The sequence below is a fragment of the Plasmodium cynomolgi genome, chromosome 5, assembly GCF_000321355.1.
Source record: "Plasmodium cynomolgi strain B DNA, chromosome 5, whole genome shotgun sequence".
Lineage (NCBI taxonomy): Eukaryota > Apicomplexa > Aconoidasida > Haemosporida > Plasmodiidae > Plasmodium > Plasmodium cynomolgi.
In genome coordinates this window covers 608,233-627,336 of record NC_020398.1, presented here as the reverse complement: position 1 = coordinate 627,336, position 19,104 = coordinate 608,233, and the positions used below count along the sequence as shown (strand labels likewise).

The following is a 19,104-nucleotide window of genomic DNA, read 5'->3' as shown; positions in this document are numbered from 1 at the left end:
AAAAAAAAAAAAAAAAAAATTACCTTTTTAAAGAAAAAAAATCTGTTGACATTACTGACATGCTCTGCATGTATGAACGGATTTAAATTTTTTACCATCACGTGGGGACAACTCCGTCCACTTAAGAGAAGCAAAAAAAAAAAGGGGCATCCCATTATTGGTACATAAAAGAATGGATATGCTTCTTCCCCTCCATGGTGAACAACCCTTATGGGAGTTTTTTAGCTTCCCGGGATGGAATAATTTCTTTCCCCATTTTGGCTGCCAGGGGAAGTTGTTCCTTCTCCGTTGGGGGGAAGCCAAGTTGGGGAAAAAGTAAAACTGTAAAAAGGGCGAAAAGTGCGAAAAGGGCGAAAAGGGCGAAACGGGCGAAAAGTGCAGAAAGGGCGAAACGGGCGAAAAGTGCAGAAAGGGCGAAACGGGCGAAAAGTGCAGAAAGGGCGAAACGTGAGACTCACGCGTGGATGTACCTGTATCGCGCAAGTGCGCTTGTCCGTCCGTTCCACATTCACGGGGCAGGTAGGAAGAAGCGAAGCTCCTAAATATTCACTCTGCCTCGCTGGATGCAAAATGACACCTTTTTCTCCACGCACAAGGGAGGTTCTACTTTCGTTGGGGAAGATGGACGACCAGGAGTGACACCAAATCTCTGGTTTGGAGAACTTCCCAAAAAAAAAAAAAAAAAAAAAAAACATCTTTAGTAATACTACCTAGCAGCAGAGAGAGGAAAAAAAAAGAAAAAGAGCTGGGCCTCAGTTTTTTTTTCCATTTCTGCTGCCCTTTTTATTTCCCCCTTTGTTTGCCATTTGGCTATTTTTTTTTTTTTTTTTTTTTTCATCCCGTGTCCCGCGCCAACCATGTTTAATTCCTTTTTTAAGAGAAAAGCGGCTGAAGTGGAAGCGCCAAATGGGGGAAATGAAAATACAGAGGGAGGAAATCCGAAGGAAATAAATCACCATGGTGATGGCGAAGAGGGTTATGCGATGCAGAATGATGGACCCTCTGATGGCGACAGGAAAAGAAAACAACAAAAGGGAAGGGAACATAACGACGAGGGGGAATACATCCGTGAGGAACCAAATGATGATTTTCTTAAAAAAAGGAAGGATGGAAAAATGGACCTCCAATCCAGTGAAGCACGTCGCAGTAGTGACTCTAACTCGCCTGACTCGCTCTGCGCGAACATGGAAAAAATGAAGGACAGCCAGCCGAATGCCTTCGTTGGCAGCATCAACGATGTTATGAATGCGGAGGGGAGCTCCAGCTCCAGCTCGTGGGCGAAGTCGGAAAGGAGTCGAGACGGGCACAGACTCAAGCGCAGGAGGAGGGGCAGAAGCGGGGGCAGAAGTAGCAGCGGGAGAAGTCGAAGTCGAAGCAGGAGTCGACACAGGAGGAGGCGCAGAAGCCGAGACAGACACAGGCATCGGCACAGACATCGGCACAGGAGCAGGAGCGGGGGCAAGGGGAGCGACCGAAGCAGCGACGGGGACAAGGAAAGAGACCGAGACAGAGAGAGGCATAGACACAAGCACAGACATAGGAATCGACACAGGGATCGCGACAGAGATCGCGACAGAGATCGAGAGAGGGACCGAGAGCGAGACCGCGATCGCAACCGCGACAGGCACAGACACAGGCACCGGAGCCGAAGTCGCAGTAGGCACAGGCGCAGGGACAGGGACGGCAGCACGAAGAGGCTCTCCAGCGGGAGGCACGACAGAAGCAGCATAGGCAGTGCGCCAAACTCTGAAAATCAGGACAGGCGTGTCAGGAGGAACAACTCCCTCGGAAGCGACAGCATCGATGACAGATACAATGATGTAACAAAACGGAGTGGCAGATACACACATAATGATGGGGACCCATCTGGGGAATACAATTTAGAGCACACGGTTAACCATCATGGAAATGCAAACGATAGACTTCCTGGAGCACAGCAACACTTAAACGATAATGGAAAATATAGCGACTCCTCTGATGGGGATAAGGAGGAGGATTTGTCAGAAGGGGAGATGTTAAAAAGAGTTATGGGCATAAGTGAATTCAGCACGACAGATAATAAATGCCACAATCAGACAGACCTGTCAGGCATTAATCGAAGGACGAAAAGGAAGTATCGCCAGTATATGAACAGGCGGGGTGGGTTTAACAGACCCCTGTCCCCTGCCTTTTAGTGGGCCTCCGCCTTTTTGCGCTTTTGTACATTTTTTCACACCTTCACCCGTGCGTTATCTCACTTCTGATCACCTGCTCACGGCAACTGCGCCTACTGCGCAGAGCCCGAAGGGGACTCCTTGCGTTCCCCGCGACACTGAAACGTTTATGTTATATGCTTCCTTTTTTTTTTTTTTTTATGTGTTAATTTACGCACGTGTAGCGATTTTTTGCGCGATGATTTGTCAATTCGCCATTTGGCCGATCAGCCACTGGGCCACTTAGCCGATCAGCCATTTGGGTAACACCTCCATGTTTGTAACATCATTATTGCATGTAGCCATCCTCGTGTGCACCAATTTTTTTTTACCTCCCGCGAGGCACATTTGAATTCCGAGCAAAGGAAAAAAATGCAGCAGCTCCTTGAAAAGTGCATCCCTAGATTTAGATGCCATGGAAGGGCACGCAAAGCAAAGCGACACACGGGGGGGTGCACAAAATTGGATCGTTGCTTCCTGGCGGCTGAAAAGGCGGAAGCTCCAGGGTTCGTGATCTTTTCCGTCGCGGTGGAGAAAAAAAAAAAAATAAAATAAAAAAAAATAAATTAAAATACCACTTCGTTACGGCAGCTTTATCGCGCATTTCCGTACAACCCTACGAAAGCAAACGTGAACAACTAAAAATCGCTACTGTCGATGTCAGGAAGGTAGGCAGCTTTACTGGTCACCCTACACCAGCTCTTCCACTCCGCGTGGTAACGTTGCTGCGCCAATTGGGGAATGAACAATCAGGTGTTGCATTTTTTTATGAACAAGTCAGGTTTTTTTTTTTGTTTTTTTTTTTTTTTTATTAAATAGCTAGCTGAGGAAAATTCCGTTGCACACAGGAAATGCGACGTTTATTTCCCGCGTATAAGTCCCGCATTCGCAAAAATTTCAATTCTGTAGAAAAGCGAATTTTCGTTTTTGCGCCCTTCCCGTTTGTTGACACAAGTGTTGGATTGGATGAAACTTTAGTGCTCCGCAAATTTACTTCCGTTCAGCTAAGTTTATGAGCGCACACCGAGGAGGATGATCCAACCTGGGGGAAGGGTCCCACCCCTACGCTATGTTTACACTTGCTCCCTTTTAACATCGTTTCATTTGGCTAACGGGAAAATTGAATTTTCTTTTTATTTTACGTACAGAGCTGGCATGCATGGGCAAAAAGGGGAGTGAAAAATTAACCCCATTTGTGGTGATGGTGGAGGGGCTAATCGTTTCGCAAAATGGTCACACAAACGGAAATTATTTTCTTCTTTCGCATTTTAACAAACATAGTGTAAATCGCAAAAAAAAAAGGTTCAGAATGTGTTTTTTTTTTTTTTTTTTAACCAAAAGGCACGAACTTTTCTACTTTTTTTAATGTTGTAGTTTCTGTTCCGTTCTTACAACACTTGTGCCTGATCACGTGGGTGTATAGATCAGTTCGTTTTTTTTTTTTTTTTTTTTTTCCTTTTTTTTTTTCCCTTTTTTCTTCCCCCCATGGGCCTCAATTTTCGAGGGGCATAAAAAAAAAAAAAAAATCCCCAAGTTGAGCAAAACAAGCAAAGCGTCACGCAAGCAATTTTTTTACAACCCCTAAAACCGCGAACCAGAGCGAATTACAATTAAAAAAAAAAACAAAAAAAAAAAAAAAAAAAAAAAAGTGTGAATAATGCAAAATTAACAAACAAGAGGAAAATATTCATCGCGGAAATTAACTAAACAGCTGCTCACCATGCAAAATCGAATCTCTCACCCTGTTGCACACCTTCAGTGGTGTAAAAATACCAAGGCAAGGCGCATAGCAGCCTCGAGCTGAACCTCCTATATGACATTCATAAAAGGTGGGATTACCAATTTATCCGTTGCTCGATTCTTTTAAAATTGTTTTTTCTTTTTCCTCACTATATATATTGTACTCGTACACACCATAAGCGGCATAGCGGCAAATTTGCTCCCCATTTAGTTGTGCTTCATTTTGCGGCAATTTTTTTTTTCTTTCTTGTTGCATGCGAGTGAAGCTTAAAAGGTTTGATGTCCTACAAGTGACTCTCTCTTAATTTTTTTTTTTTTTTACACCCTCCCCTGCCTTCCAGATTGTGGCATAATTTTTTTTTCCATCATCTTAGTGAGTCGTTTTTTTCTGTTTTCCAGCCCCTTACGTTGGTTCCCGCCACGGGGAAGTGCACGCGTGCGTTATCCCTACCACGGCTTCGGCCACGTCCACGGCCTCTACAGCCTCTACCACCACTTCCACCACTTCCACCCCCCCTCATGGCGTGCACCCCCCTGCTGAGCGAAGAGGACCTGTACCGGTTCCGCACGAAGCAGTGCCTGCGGCTGGCCAAAGGGGGGTGCGAATTTGGGCTGGACCGATGCCAGTACAGCCATAACGCACAGTGGATCAGGAGGTGCCCCTACTACATCTCCCTGCCGTCCTACCTGAGGTACATTCCTGTGTCATGCCCATTTTTTACAAAAAAGGAAAAACAAACTGACCAGAATGAAGAACACCCAAGTACCATTTTCAGAAACTCACTCTTCCTCACAAATAAGGATGGAAGTGTAAACAATAATTTTTACAAATATATTGAGGAGAAAAACCAAAGTAAGTGTCCACTAGGGGTTGAATGTCCATTGGCTCACAGTAAAGAAGAGATCGATTATCATCCTCTGCTCTATAAAACCAAAAGGTGTGAAGATTATATGCAAGCCAATTGTAATAGGTACTATTGCCCTAATTTACATGGCCTAGCGGAACAGAGAAAAATAAAGGAGTATTTCATACCATTCTGTAGCAAAATAGATATCCCCCCTTACCCTAACGTTACTGTAGTGAATAAAATTCAATATGGTTCATTTAAGGGACAGAATCAAGGGAGGAGTACTGCTAAGAAAAGCATCTCATCACAGCAAGGGGGTATCTCCTCTTCGCTGTATTTTAACTACCCACATGGGAAAAATAATCATTCCCATAGGGAGGGAAACAGAATGATAAATGTAAAGGAGAAGAAAAGTGTTGATGCGAAGTATGACTCGATTAGAATCCCTTACCATGAGAAGAAGCTCTCCTTCCACGACTCCCACATCCATGACAAAAGACGCAGTACGTACTGTTATGACCACCAGTTTATTACCTACGATGATAACTTAACAAGGAAAAAAAAAAATTCCATTTTCTCCTACCTGAATAACTATGACTATAAGTATACGTTGTATTTGAACATTTTGAAAAAGTTTGTGCACCTCTTCGATTTGGACATTTCGGATATGGACTCCGGGGTGCACATGCCTGGTCACTCTGCTAGCCACTTGGAGGACCACTCATGGGAGAGTGACCTTATGAAGAACACCTCTAATGTGAGTCTCTCTGACCATAACGCTACCCCCATTTGGAGCAGCAACCTTGGGAGCCCTTCCAAAGAAGACACCCCAATGCAGTTACCAACTGACAACAACTACAACTCGTTGCAAGAAACTATGGATAATATTTTCTTCAATAAAAAATACTCTCACATTTTAAATCATATACTTAACAAGAATCTGGAACTTACGAAAAATAAAATCAGAGAGAAGAACCACTCGGCCAAGAGTAGCTACACCGATATAGACAATCTGCACAAGACCACCTCTAACGATAGCAGCAATGTGCGCGCGTCGTTTTCTCAAAATTTGGGAAGTCAGATCATGACCCCCACAGAAGGAGACAACCAAACCTACGAGAGCTTTTTAAATTTGCTCATTCATGTGCTCTGTTTGCTTTACTTCACCACTGACTCCAGGGCGCACTCATCCTTCGATCTGTACACGCACGAGCTGGCCAAGCGGGTAACCAGCCGGGCGCGTTCGCCGCAAGCTGCCCCACGTCTACGCAGCTCTGCCCCACGTCTACGCAGATTTGCCCTACGTTTACGCAGATTTGCCCTACGTTTACGCAGCTGTGCTCCACTTCTACACAGCTGTGCTCCACTTCTACACAGCTGTGCTCCACTTCTACACAGCCCTGCCCCGCCTCTGTGCTTCCTCTGTCCATTTCCCCCCCTCCCCTTTGCAGCTTCACTGTGAGAGTAAAAAAATGAGGGACCTCAGCTTGGAGAAGTACCTGGCCAGTGGCGTCAAGGAGCTGATTTAGCGCACCAGGGGGTGCTGATCAGTGGAAGGATCCGCAGAAAGGGACGCAGAACTACGCGACAAATCTATGCGTGTACGTAGAGGAGACCAAATGATGGCACCTTCCCCGTTGGTAACCTTCCCCGCACTCGATCTGCTCCTAGCGAAATGTTGACCCAAACAGGGGTTCAGAAATTTCTTCTGCATTTTTTCGTGCGTCCATTTGTACGGCGATTTATCTTCCCCCCGTTCTCGGTGCGCGTCTGCGCGTGTCTCTCCTCCGATTGCGCAATTCTTTTTGTAGACCCAGTCGGGCTGTACCTCTCACCCCGCGCTTTACTTGGCGCTAAGTGTGCGCAAAAATTTTTTAATTCTATGCATATTATATTTTTGTCGTCATTTGTTTTTCCTTTTTTTTTTGTCCGAATTGATTAGTAACCAACTTCGCACTTTGCAAATTTTTTAAAATGTGATTAGCTGGAAATACTGCCTATATGCTTTCTCATTTTTCTGCTCCCCTTTTTTTTTTGGAGGGGGGGGTGGAAGAAGGAGAATAATATCCCTCTAAGTTGGGCAACAAGACAACTGTACGGATAAAAATCCCAGAGACACGAATCCATTTGACCATTCGATTACAATTGTGTTAGCCACGAATGCTTCTTCTGATGTGGAAGAATTCGTGCGTTCCGGTGGAGCGGGCTAATTGACTCTCCCTCAAAAAAAGGGGGGGGGAGTTCATCTGAGCGGTCAGCAAAAACTGACGAGCAATTTGCATCTCTGAGTTCACGAGGCTAATTATATATATGCACATTCACGTTTAGCACTGCGCACGATAGGTGGGACCACTTCCTTTTCGTGTTGATCTTTGGTGATGCCAATTCATACGTTTAAGGGGAACCCCTGTGGGGGGAGGCAAAATGGCATATTTTCCGGTGCACAAATAATGGAGATTACAACTCGGATGGGTATCTTCACATAAGAGAGGAGGAAGGAAAAAAAAAAAACTGCCACATGTGCACAAATATGTTTGCTTCTATTTGCGCATGTTTTCTTATATTTGCGCATGTTTTCTTATATTTTCGCACGTTTTCTTATATTTGCGCTTGTTTACGCACCAAGTTGGAGTGCACAACCGCGCCACGTGAAGAGGCCACTCCTTCCACGTTGAATGGCAAAATTGCCAGCCGCGGAAATGTAATGCCAAGCTGGTATGACCCGAACGCGCGTTCTCCGTTGCTCCTTTGGAAGAACAGCCAATTTTTCACTTTTGTAAAGAGACACACGGTTGTGTGTGGGGGGAAATCCCCTACAGGTGATCTGCGGTAAGACGAAACAGGAAACTTCCCCGTTGATGCATTTTACATTCCTATCAACAGACAGTCCACGGCGTTACATTTCTCCTTTTCGATGTGTTTACACATGTATGCTCGTTGTGTAGACGCACGCACTGCTTCCCACATGGTTCAGTTCCGTACACACCTCCTGCGTAACAGAAGCAATCGGCGATGTGCAGCACTTTATGTTAATTTATTTTGCCCACCCCTTTGTGAGGAGAAAACTTAATTAACCATTTTTACCTGAACGGCAATATTTACAGCTAAAACGCCTTTTCGTATGAACAAACGGAAAAAAAAAAAAAAAAAAAAAAATGGACACCCTGATTGGGGAAGAAACAAGAAAAAAAACACACCTAGTGGCAACCCGCTGGAAATGTTTGTCTTCTACAAATAGGACAGCACTAACGGGTATCACAGAGAGCGTGTACCAACTAAGTATCCGTACAGTTGTACAAAAATGTACGTTCCGGGAAGCGTCTTTTTTCCCTGTGCCTAGCTAGCTAAACAGTGTGGAGGACATACTATGATTAGCAACGGGCTATATGCTTCACCCGGTGGGGGGGTAAAACGTTTACGCCCAGAGATAGGAGGACAAACATGTATAAACGGTTTGGAAAAAGGCGAACAAACGGCAGCAACTGGAGGCCACCCCCCACCGCGGATGCGTGTGCCTGTACATGCCTGTTCATGCCTGTGCATGCCTGTTCATGCCTGTGCATGCCTGTTCATGCCTGTGCATGCCTGTTCATGCCTGTGCATGCCTGTTCATGCCTGTGCATGCCTGTTCATACCTGTGCATACCTGTACATACAAACGCATACCTGTACATGCGCGGCATCCGGAGAACCCCAAAAAATCGTACAAATGGAAAGAAGCGGTGAAATAGGAACGAGTTCGCTTTTTACGGCTGAATGGAAAAGTCAAACAGCGGGCGAAGAACTACTGGAAAGTAGAGGCAACCTTGATACACGTATGCATTTTCCCCCGCCCCGCTTTGTAAATTTCGCCTGGGGGACTACGTCGGATAGCATACGCGTACATAAATAGTGCTGCAGTGCAATGCGGCGTACACATGACTGCGCACGTAAATGCGCCCTCACGTGAGCAAACTGGTTCACCCCCTTTTTTTAAGCTGGCCTCCCAGCACATCGCCCGTAAAGTGTCGAAAAGAAAACTCGGAGAAAGCCACGAACACTGCCTAATGAGCAGATTTGGGAAAGTAGCACATTTGCAAACTTTTTAAAAAAAACGTGATGCCTGTTTCAACGTGAAAAGGTGTACAAACGGGAGGCAGTAAAGCTGTGAAACGGAATGGCGGTAAGGGGGGGAAAAAAAAAAGGCGCTTGCGCTGCAGTGCGAAAGTAAAGATTTCATTTCGCATGGCTTGGAGTTGGCAAGTCCCGCCGCTTCGAGTGTGCATATATGTACCCGTGCGTTTGTGCGCATATTTTTGGGGTACACCTCGCTCTCATTTTGGGGTACACCTCGCCCTCATTTTGGGGTACACCTTGCGCTCATTTTGGGGTACACCTCGCTCTCATTTTGGGGTACACCTTGCGCATATTGGGGGGCCCCTTTTTTTGGTACTTTTTCGCGCACATTTTTGCGCCTGCCCGTGCTCGAGATCACATTTATATTCACATACTCGCCTCCCTTTTGCGTACACGTAATAAGCGTGAAAGAAGCGTAAAAAGAAGCGTAAAAGGAAGCGTAAAAGAGCGTGCGCGTTTTTGTGCTCACCCTTAGGCGTACATGTCATGCTCCTCCTCCTGCGCCATTTCGCAATACGCCATCGTCATCGCCATCGTCATCGTCATCACCATCACCGTTCACCCTTTTGCCCCACAGGTCGCGCAGCAAGCGCCGCGTGCACATAAATATGTACATATATATATTATATATATACGTGCCAAGCATATGCACATGTACATATGGCATATCCGCATTGGTACTTTTTTCTGTGCAGCCTCCCCATGTACATACCATCCTTCCATCCTTCCATCCTGCCATCCATCCATCCTCCCATCCATCCATCCATCCGTCCATCCATCCTTCCTTCCTTCCATCTTTCCCGTACTTCCTTTCACCATCCTTCCATCTTTCCCGTACTTCCTCCCACCATCCGTACATGCATACTGCAAGCACACGTCCGTACGTGTACATTGCGCTCACTTTTTTATTTTCGTTTAAGCCCCCTCTCGTGATGATTTAATTTTTTTTTTTTTTTTTTCCCCCCCCCCCTTTCCCTTTTTCAAAAATGTATACATGTATATCATATATTATCTCATCGCTCAAATTTTTTTTTTTTATTTTTACGCTTTTGTAATAAATTCACCTTACGCCCATTTTATGTCATATGTTTTTTTTTTTTTTATGCAGACTTGATTGAGAAATAAAATTAAAAGCGAAAAAAACTACTTTCTCTGTTTATCTGCAATTTTTCACGCTTGCGAAGGGACTTAAAACAAAAAAAAAAAACAAAGAAGCATTTCATGAACAAAGGGGAGAAACTCCCAAGAGAAGGCATAAATACAAAACGCAAGCAAACGCTCGCTGCTATATGTATATATATATCATATATATATGTATAATATATGTACATATATACCCCTTTTCATACGTACATCGACGTGGAACATTCGTTGACGCGCTTTTCACCGCCCTTTGCCCATCCGCTCGCTTTGCCTCGTTTTTCCACACTTGGCCAACTTGCATAACAAGTGAACACGAGCACGTGTGTACATATTTCACGTAAGCGGACGTAAGCTTCCCCCCCCTCGCGAACAAATCTTCGCAGAACTTTTGTTTGAGGAAACCATGGCAACATCCGAAGATTTAAAGCAGCTGAGGTCGGACTGTACCTACCGATCCAAGTTGGCCGAGCAGGCGGAGAGATATGACGGTGAGTGCGCAGAGTGACTGGGTGCTGCCATTGGCGGCTCGTGTGTCGGCGAAGACGATAGAGGAAAGTCCTTTCCCGCACGTGCTGCCTCACGACGGCGTGTGCCCAAAAGGCACGACTGCACTTGTGCCACCATTCCCCGCCCCAAGTGTGCATGTCGAAATTGTGTAACTACGCCGTGAGTTGCCTCACCCCGTATGTGTAACGACAGTTGTGTGAAGCATGTGTGGATTGAGCGAAGGCGCAAACGATGCAAGCCGTTTGCGTGTACTCGCGGAGGTGTGACACAGAAGAGTAGTGCGTGTGGTGCAAAATGGATTTCACTGGGGCATCCACCCATGCGGCCATTCACCCGATCGGCCATTGACCCATTCGGTCATCCACCCGTTCGACCATTCACCCATTTGCCCATTCCTACACCTGCCCCCCGCAGAAATGGCCGACGCTATGAGGACCCTAGTTGAGCAGTGCGTGAACAACGACAAGGACGAGTTGACCGTCGAAGAGAGGAATCTGCTGGTACGTCAGAGGGAAGGCATTACGCTGGGGATTTTATCACATCTTATTCCCCAAGGCTTTTGCGTGTGTGCGCGGTGATTCCACCAACATGGGCAGGCATGGTGCCCCGTTTAGTGCTCAACTCGCCTAGTGTGTACCCTCCTAGTGTGTACCCGCCTAGTGTGTACCCCGCCAATTGTGTACCTTCTAACGGAACGCTCATGCGCGACGCCCACTTCCCCCCTACAGTCCGTTGCGTACAAAAACGCCGTCGGTGCGAGAAGAGCCTCATGGAGAATAATTTCCAGCGTTGAGCAAAAAGAAATGAGCAAGGCAAACGTGCACAACAAGAATATCGCAGCCACGTACAGGAAGAAAGTGGAAGAGGAGCTAAACAACATATGTCAGGACATCCTAAATCTGCTGACGAAGAAACTAATACCAAACACGTCCGAAAGTGAAAGCAAGGTGTTTTATTACAAAATGAAGGGAGATTATTACAGATATATTAGCGAGTTTTCTTGTGATGAAGGAAAGAAGGAAGCATCGAACTTTGCACAGGAAGCTTACCAGAAGGCAACTGATATTGCAGAGAATGAACTTCCATCGACGCACCCCATACGTTTAGGCCTTGCATTGAACTACTCAGTTTTCTTTTATGAGATTTTAAACCAGCCTCACCAGGCATGTGAAATGGCCAAGCGTGCCTTTGATGATGCTATCACCGAGTTCGACAACGTAAGCGAGGACTCGTACAAGGACTCCACGTTGATTATGCAGCTCCTGCGGGACAACTTAACCTTATGGACTTCGGACTTGCAGGGAGACCAAACGGAAGGTACGCGCGAAGCAGTCACCAGTTGGCCGCCTGGCCCGCTTGGCCCGATTAGCCCGATTAGCCCGATTAGCCCATTTTGGCTAGTTGGCTTAATTTTGCCACGTTGCCACGTTGCCAAATTTGCTACTTTTCCACTTTGCCACTTCTCCACTTTGCCAATTTTTCCAATTTTTCCAAATTTTTTACTTTTTTTTTTTTCCGCAGAAAAATCGAAGGATGAAGGCCTCGAGTAAATGGCTAACCATCCCTGTTTGAGGAGCGTGTTTGAGGAGCGTGTCTGTGTTTGTGTTTGTGTGTACGCGTAGGAAGTGCGCAATTCGTAGGAAGCAGGAGTCCAGAAATGCGCATGGAAATACCAGAAAAAGTGAACGCAGAAGCGAACGCAGAAGTGAACGCAAATGTGAAAGCGCGATGTATGCACATGTACATATGCACACACACACACGCACTCACGCACGTACATGCGCTAGCGTACACGTCCGTGATCACACGCACGTGCATATATTTTCTCATCATCCGCGTGACGAAGAAGCACTCATTTCAAGGACGTAAACCGTATACCGTAAATCTGCGTGGAAAGATGGTGTAACATATATCGTGTGCGCACGTGCGTATGCATATGCATAAGTGAGCACCTGTACATCTCCACGTGTACATACACGTGTGCATGTGCTTGTGCGTTCTTATTTATATGTGTTCGCGCTGTGCCCTCATGCCTCTGCCTGTGCGTGTGTTCATGCTTATGCTTATGTTTATGTTTAAGTGTATGTTTAAGTGTACGTGGATGTGGATGTGTGTGTGGGCGCACGCGGCGGCGGCGGAAGGTGGCGCTCATGCGGGTGTATATGCAGACGTGTGTGCTGAAGTATATGCGACTCTTATGCAGAAGTATGTGCGGTAGTATATGCGGCTCATATGCAGACGTGTGTGCAGGCCGACGCCTACCTGCCGCGTACGCAACGTGCATAAATACACATACGACTGCGCATGTGCGTTGGCATGTGTGCTCATATGTATATTTATGAACGCACACGCGCACATTGGTGTGCCCCTACACCCTTGTGCAACACATACCAGAGATAACGAACCAAGTAATGAGAAGCGAAATTTTAACCCCCCAAAATTTCCACCGCCTTTACGCCGTTACGCCTTTACACCGTTAAGCCTTTACGCCGTTACGCCTTTACATCGTTACGCCTTCACGCATTCCCCTTTTAACTTTAAATTATAATGTTATTTTACCCACCCACATTTTTTCACCACATTATATCAGGTATATTTTATATATCCCATTTTTACCCTTTATATTTTATTTATTCCATTTTTATTTTCCCCTTTTTTTTTTTTTTACATGCCAAGCACTTAACATATTCATTTAATGAAAAATCTGTTTTTCTAAATTTTTTTTTTTTTTTCATCCAATATATAAGAATTTATTTTCTTTACAAGGACGAATAAATAATTAAAAAGAAAAATTAGGAAAAAAAAAAAAAAAGCAGAATAAGGAAAAGGAAGTAGTAGTAGTTGTAGCAGTAGTAGTAATAGCAGTAGTAGTAATAGCAGTAGTAGTAATAGCAGTAGTAGTAATAGCAGTAGTAGTAATAGCAGTAGTAGTAGCAGTGGCAGTGGCAGTAGTAGGGCCATCAGATAAAAAGGCAAAAGGTAGACGCAATTTTTGAGCGGCAAATGTGTGTGCGGGGCGGCTTAGAAACAGGTGTAAAAAATGTATGACCCGTTCAGGTGAAAGTAGCGGCACGACTGATTTAAACAAAAACAAAAAAGAATAAAAGCCGCTCATTTGGCACAACGGGATGTGTTCACTTCCTAACCACGCAGATGATGTAAAAATATGCAACCAATTCATGCCAAAAGGTTTAAAGTCCTGGTTGCTAAAATTGCCACCTACATTTTAGCACTTTATATGCTACATCAAAAGGGTATATCTTAAGCTGTTAGCAGGGTGGGGGCAATTCCCCTTTTTCCCATGGCGCGTTTATTTCGTTTCCATCAACTCAACGGTCGAACACGTGGGAAGGGAAAACGACCAATACAAGAGTTACACCTATCATGAAAATGTTCCTACATTTACGTGGCAGGAAAAAACGTCCTAATGGAACCTCCACCGTGTCTAAGTGTTCATTCACTTCCCTACAATTAATTTTGAACTCGTCCCTTCGGCTTAACGTATTTGTTCCTTCTGAATATGCGCATGTGTGTGTAACCCCCCCCGAGTTCTTTTTTTTCTGTTCTACCGCTGTGCTTAGTGTGACAAAATTTTATTCCCTGGAAAAGGACCTCTTTATCTGGACGCCCAAATGGGAATGATCGCATGAGCTTAAAATATTCACCTTGATTTGTTTTCAAAGTTTTTTTTTTATATTTCGTCAGGTTGGTAAATGAGCAGCTTGTTTGTCTTACTTCTCCCGATCAGCAGGTTGTTTGTTTTACTTCTCCCGGTCAGCAGCTTGTTTGTGTTACTTCTCCCGGTCAGCGGTTTGTTTGCCGCCGTTCTGCCCGTTCGGAAGTTATTTGCCGCCATTGTGCTACCCCCCTGCAGCTGCTTCGCACTTTAGACCTACTTCCTTTTTTTTCACCACCCCTCCGTTACGCATGCACACAATGAGCAACGACAAATTGGTGAAGCTGTTTTCCCTAAACCTGGGTACCAAAGGGGTGGGGAAAAATGAAAGGCCTTGCCCCATGGGGGGATCAGCACACGCTTCTAACGTGTCCCATACATCCAGTGGCGTAGAAAAGCAATCGAATAGCTTCTTAGGTTGGGGTTCAGCCAAAACGTCCACAAACGATTCGTGTACCTCCATAAAAAGTGAACAGCTAAATCCGTATAAGCGCGTAAACTCGCTAAGTGAGTATGTGTATAGATTTAAGAAGCTGGCTCCTGAAGGGGGGACAACACGGGGGGGTAGCAATATATTTAGGAAGTATAACACGAACCGGCGGAAAACAAGCTCCTCGGATTTGCGGGACCGCTCCAGTGTCCAGTCTGGGGAGCACTCCGCCTCGCATTTTTGCGGTGCCAACTTGGCAGCCACGTCGCCAGTCACGTCGCCCGCCACATCGCCGACCACATCGCCGGCCACATCGCCGGCCACATCGCCCACCACATCGTCGGGTAACTCCTCGCAGACCTCACGCGCAGACTCAAATTCCCACTTAGAGTTCAAATCGATACCAAGCGGAACGAGTACCAACAAGGAAGCACATATTTTGCCTCATCAAACGGAGGGGTACTCAAGACCTAACAAAGATTCTCCATTTACCGATGAAGAAGACGCCATCATTTCTTCTCGCCCCCAACTTCTAAGGAACTACAAGACGTTCAAATCGCATATGAGCATAGATACGTCCCCCTTGTGTTCTTATTTGAATACCATTGGTCGGTTGGAAACGAAAGTGCGGAACGAGGGGACAGCTATCCTGAGCAGAGTTGGAGGAACATTGCTCCAGAGTAGGGATCCACCCTTAGGCAAAACTGGTAGGGAGATGACCAACCTGGGTAAGTTGAGAAAACAAATCCGCAAGTGAACAAACCGAGTGTGTGACAGCTTGCAACAGGCGTTCCAGAGGGGGGCGTCCCCTTTTGCGTCTCAGCATAAGCCACCGTCAGCATCAATACACCTGATAACGTCACTTCTACTCACTCCCGCACACGCGAATTCGCATACATGACGCATGTGCAAAAAGTGTGTGAACATATACATGCATTTCGTGGCAGTCTTTCTTCGAAGCGGATAAACAACGGGAGGGGGGGGGACACAAAAAGTGTATCTCCCCTTTTTCCGTTTTTTTTTTTTTTTTTTTTTTCTTTCCCATCCGTTTCACACCCTCATTGACAGTTACCTATTGAAAGTCCCATTTTTCACCACTAAACTGCTTAGAGAAGGACGTTGAGGGGGGGGAACCTGCCCGCGGACCCCTACGAACAGCATGTCGAATGGACAAAAACGAAGTAAACGACTTTTTCAAGATTGCCATTGTGCACAACAGAGTGATAAGCAGACATAAACAAAACACAAAAAAAAAAGTGAAAAAAATATTTTACAAAAATAGGAAAATGTGCATAATTATCCAAATGAGTAAACATAAAAGTAAAAAATTATGGATAGAGTTAACATGTAGTGAAAATAAAACATTGATAAAAAATTTACGACAAAATAAAAATTACATATATAATAAAAAAATCAGAAAGTGCCTTTTTAAATTTTTCCTGGACTATATCATTTCTTTTTACTTTATGAGGAACACCAACTGGGTGGAAGCAAGAAGGGGGCCCTTCAACCGTCATGTGGATACGCACATGTTGCAGCTTGCGCTAACTAGCGGTTTTTACGGGGGGGTTTGCAGGGGGGTTAGCAGGTGGATTAGCAGGGGGGTTAGCAGAGGCTTTAAAAGGGGTCCTGCGAACGGGGGTCCTACAAACGGGGAGCCATTTTCCCCTTTTAAAAGTCCACACAAAAGTGATGCACCAAAAAAAAAGAGAGAGCCAAACAACCACCATGCAAAAAATGAGCCAGTACAGGAACGCGTAACAAAGCCTTCCTACCTCTTAGCCACCCCAGACAGTAACGTTACAGTAGGCAGTGGCAACATTTTATTTCCAGGTTGCTACATCAGCTCACAGAAGGGGAAGAATATTTACATCGGAGACAACAACTTATTTGAGGACAACATAACTATTATCAATTGTGCAAATGCCGATATGTATATTGGTAATTATAACATATTCCGATCCGGGACATGCATAGCAAATGTCCCCACCATAGGGGATCATAATTACTTTGACTATAAGTGTAAGTGGGCCTTGAGTGTGTATGAGTTGGCTGCGGGACTACTGATCGTGGTTTATACTTGAGTTCACACACATATATATGCTAAGATGGGAGGGCAGGTTTACGTCTACGCGAATGGCATCACATGGACGCCATTTTCCCCTCCCCGCAGGCTCCATATCCAACGGCAGCGTTGGGTGTCGTTCATTTATTCGGGCCAACCTGTTTGGGGAAAAGAAGAGGGATGGCAGCCTTCACCCCCTCAGGTATCGCAACACTGTAATGGACATGTCCCCAGCATTCGTCGAAGTAAGGGAGAGCTTTGCTACGTGAAAGCAACAAAGCTGAAAAGATAAAAATATACGCCAATTTTTGTAACTTCAAAAAAGAAACGAATTTTTTTTCTTCTCAGGAAAACGTGAACGAAATAAAACTCAGATATGACCACATGAGTAGCTCGGCATAAGCTCTCCACGCGCCGCTTAATCCACCTTTCATGCGAACGATGCAAGGGGTGGAGAGGTGGTTAGCTCCTTTCAGCATCACCCCTTAACACCCGAGGGAGGAGTGTACCCAACGAGTCGCATACTGCAGATGGGGCTTTTTGTTCCTTTCGTGCGGCTGGTAAGTCCGTGTGTGCAGTTGTGCCAGTTGGTTGGCTAGCCATTAATCAATCAATCAATCCAGTCAATTTTAATTTTTTTTTTTTTTTTTTTTTTTTTTTTTTCACGTGTACAGGCCTTGCGAGGGAGTTTTTTTGCCTGAACGTTCATATTTTTTTTTTTAGCTAGCTGTGATGGCCAATTTGGCGCGACCCATTTGGCGTGACCCATTTGATGCGACCCATTTGACGTGGCTCACTTCGTGTCGCAGGGAGGAACGCTTGTGCAAATTGGACTATGTTCCCCCACTTTGCATGACACTAATTTGTGAGTTCCTCTATTTTTAAGCGAGTCTATCGTTTTTTTTTTTCCCCTACCCCAAGATACATACTATAATCTGAAGTGGACACAAAAAAAAAAAAAACTCTGGGGAATTCCTTCACCCCGCACGTGTTAGTTTCCCAAACGGTGCAATATATTTTCCATAAAATGGCTGCGTCGCAGTGTTGCTACATGGAGCACAGATGGTAACTTCAAACGGTTTGACTGTTTATAAGGCAAATTATATTGTTTACGTAAAAAAAAGGGGGGTGGAATGCACGCAACGGGTTAAACGAATATTAAAAATTGTTTATGTGAACGAAAAAAGTGGGGCAGTTATACATACGCATATGTTCCATCCATCAACCCATACGTGCGTGCGTGTTAACACAGACCTCAGTGTGAATTGCCTGGGTACATACCCACGCACAGCGTTAATATGCACTTGGGAAAAGGACAGAGGGAAGGGGAGGCGTTCCCTCCTAATGGGAGTGGAAAAAAAGTCCCAATGTTAGGCGCCCCTCGTCATATCATAATGTTATCCGGCAACCTCTCAATTTTGTACTTAAAATTTTTGGCATATAAAATGGGAACGCCAGGAATTTTTCTTAACCTGATTTTCAAGTCCCTATCGTTGGTTGCAATGATATAGCAGCGGCTTTCAGTGACCCGGTTGACAATGCAATCATCTGCATAAGTCCCTTTATGGGTGCAGGTCAGTCTGATATATCTTGGATCCTTTAGTATTTTTAGGGCCAGGGAAAATCGTTGACCAAGCTTTTCCATTTCCGCCACAACGCAGTCTGTCACGTAGATGTTGCATTTGGCTAGCAGTAATTCTGAGCACCCTTTTATTATGTCCAACTTATATTGTATGCTGGAGTTTATGAAGTTCGTGTCAAGGATTATATTATATGGTGGACTTAGATTTTCATTATAATTAAAAAATAAGTTACTATCTATCTGGGTTACTTGTTTTACCTTCTCGTCATTTTTTTTAATATTTTTTTTTACTTCCTTTTGCCCGTTCTGTTGAAGCCTGCTGTCATTTGGGTTGATGATCCTCTTCAGCTTAAGTACCTTTTGCGTTTTCTTGAACTTCCCCTGCAAAAGGTGGGCATTGGATGACATGAGGGTGGGGCGGTTTGCCAACAAAACGGCAACACGTAAAAGGAGCTCTAAGCTGCAGGATTCGCCGCGCTTACCATTTGTCCCTGCCGTTTTTCGTCCTGGTGGCAATGCAGTTAGCAACAAATCTTTACTGTCGTCACCTGGTTGCAAAGGCGCTGCTAATCGGCTTGCCGAGCGGACAAGCTACTACCCCCTTATGGTATAACAGAAAAGGGCGGAAAGAGTTCCGTAGCCAATTTGGTGAACCAGCGAACAAATCAGTGGAGAAGCACGACGTGGGAAAAAAAACCCAAGAGGAGGACCCCCGCTTTACATAATTCAAAGGTAGCTTTTGAAAAAAAAGATGAACAAATTTTTTGCGTTTGTGCAAATTTTACATTATTGAGTAAAAAAAAAAA

The 19,104-nt window shown here is 45.1% G+C and overlaps 5 protein-coding genes across 5 annotated transcripts; 4 read left to right on the top strand and 1 right to left on the bottom strand.

Moving 5' to 3' along the window:
* Positions 1-1,193: 1,193 nt before the first annotated feature.
* On the top strand, positions 1,194-2,315 carry PCYB_052370 (hypothetical protein; the record flags this gene model as incomplete). The annotated part of the gene is made up of 2 exons (XM_004221118.1): positions 1,194-2,139; positions 2,278-2,315. 2 exons carry the CDS (start codon positions 1,194-1,196, stop codon positions 2,313-2,315), a joined length of 984 nt encoding a protein of 327 aa, XP_004221166.1.
* A 2,346-nt stretch (positions 2,316-4,661) lies between these two features.
* Positions 4,662-6,309, top strand: PCYB_052360 (D13 protein; the record flags this gene model as incomplete). The annotated part of the gene is made up of 2 exons (XM_004221117.1): positions 4,662-6,005; positions 6,232-6,309. Coding segments are annotated over 2 exons (1,422 nt in total), but the record flags the coding sequence as incomplete, so codon positions are not given.
* Positions 6,310-10,441: 4,132 nt separating this feature from the next.
* PCYB_052350 (suppressor of Ras1 3-9) lies at positions 10,442-12,095 on the top strand (the record flags this gene model as incomplete). Its single annotated transcript, XM_004221116.1, has 4 exons — positions 10,442-10,526; positions 10,960-11,045; positions 11,274-11,862; positions 12,067-12,095. The coding sequence occupies 4 exons, from the start codon at positions 10,442-10,444 to the stop codon at positions 12,093-12,095; spliced, it is 789 nt and encodes a 262-aa protein (XP_004221164.1).
* A 2,386-nt stretch (positions 12,096-14,481) lies between these two features.
* Positions 14,482-16,961, top strand: PCYB_052340 (hypothetical protein; the record flags this gene model as incomplete). Its single annotated transcript, XM_004221115.1, has 5 exons — positions 14,482-14,864; positions 14,912-14,995; positions 15,189-15,408; positions 15,818-16,673; positions 16,825-16,961. 3 exons carry the CDS (start codon positions 14,482-14,484, stop codon positions 15,406-15,408), a joined length of 687 nt encoding a protein of 228 aa, XP_004221163.1. The 3' UTR covers positions 15,818-16,673; positions 16,825-16,961.
* Positions 16,962-18,100: 1,139 nt separating this feature from the next.
* PCYB_052330 (hypothetical protein) lies at positions 18,101-18,679 on the bottom strand (the record flags this gene model as incomplete). Its single annotated transcript, XM_004221114.1, has 1 exon — positions 18,101-18,679. A coding segment is annotated over one exon (579 nt), but the record flags the coding sequence as incomplete, so codon positions are not given.
* Positions 18,680-19,104: the final 425 nt, after the last annotated feature.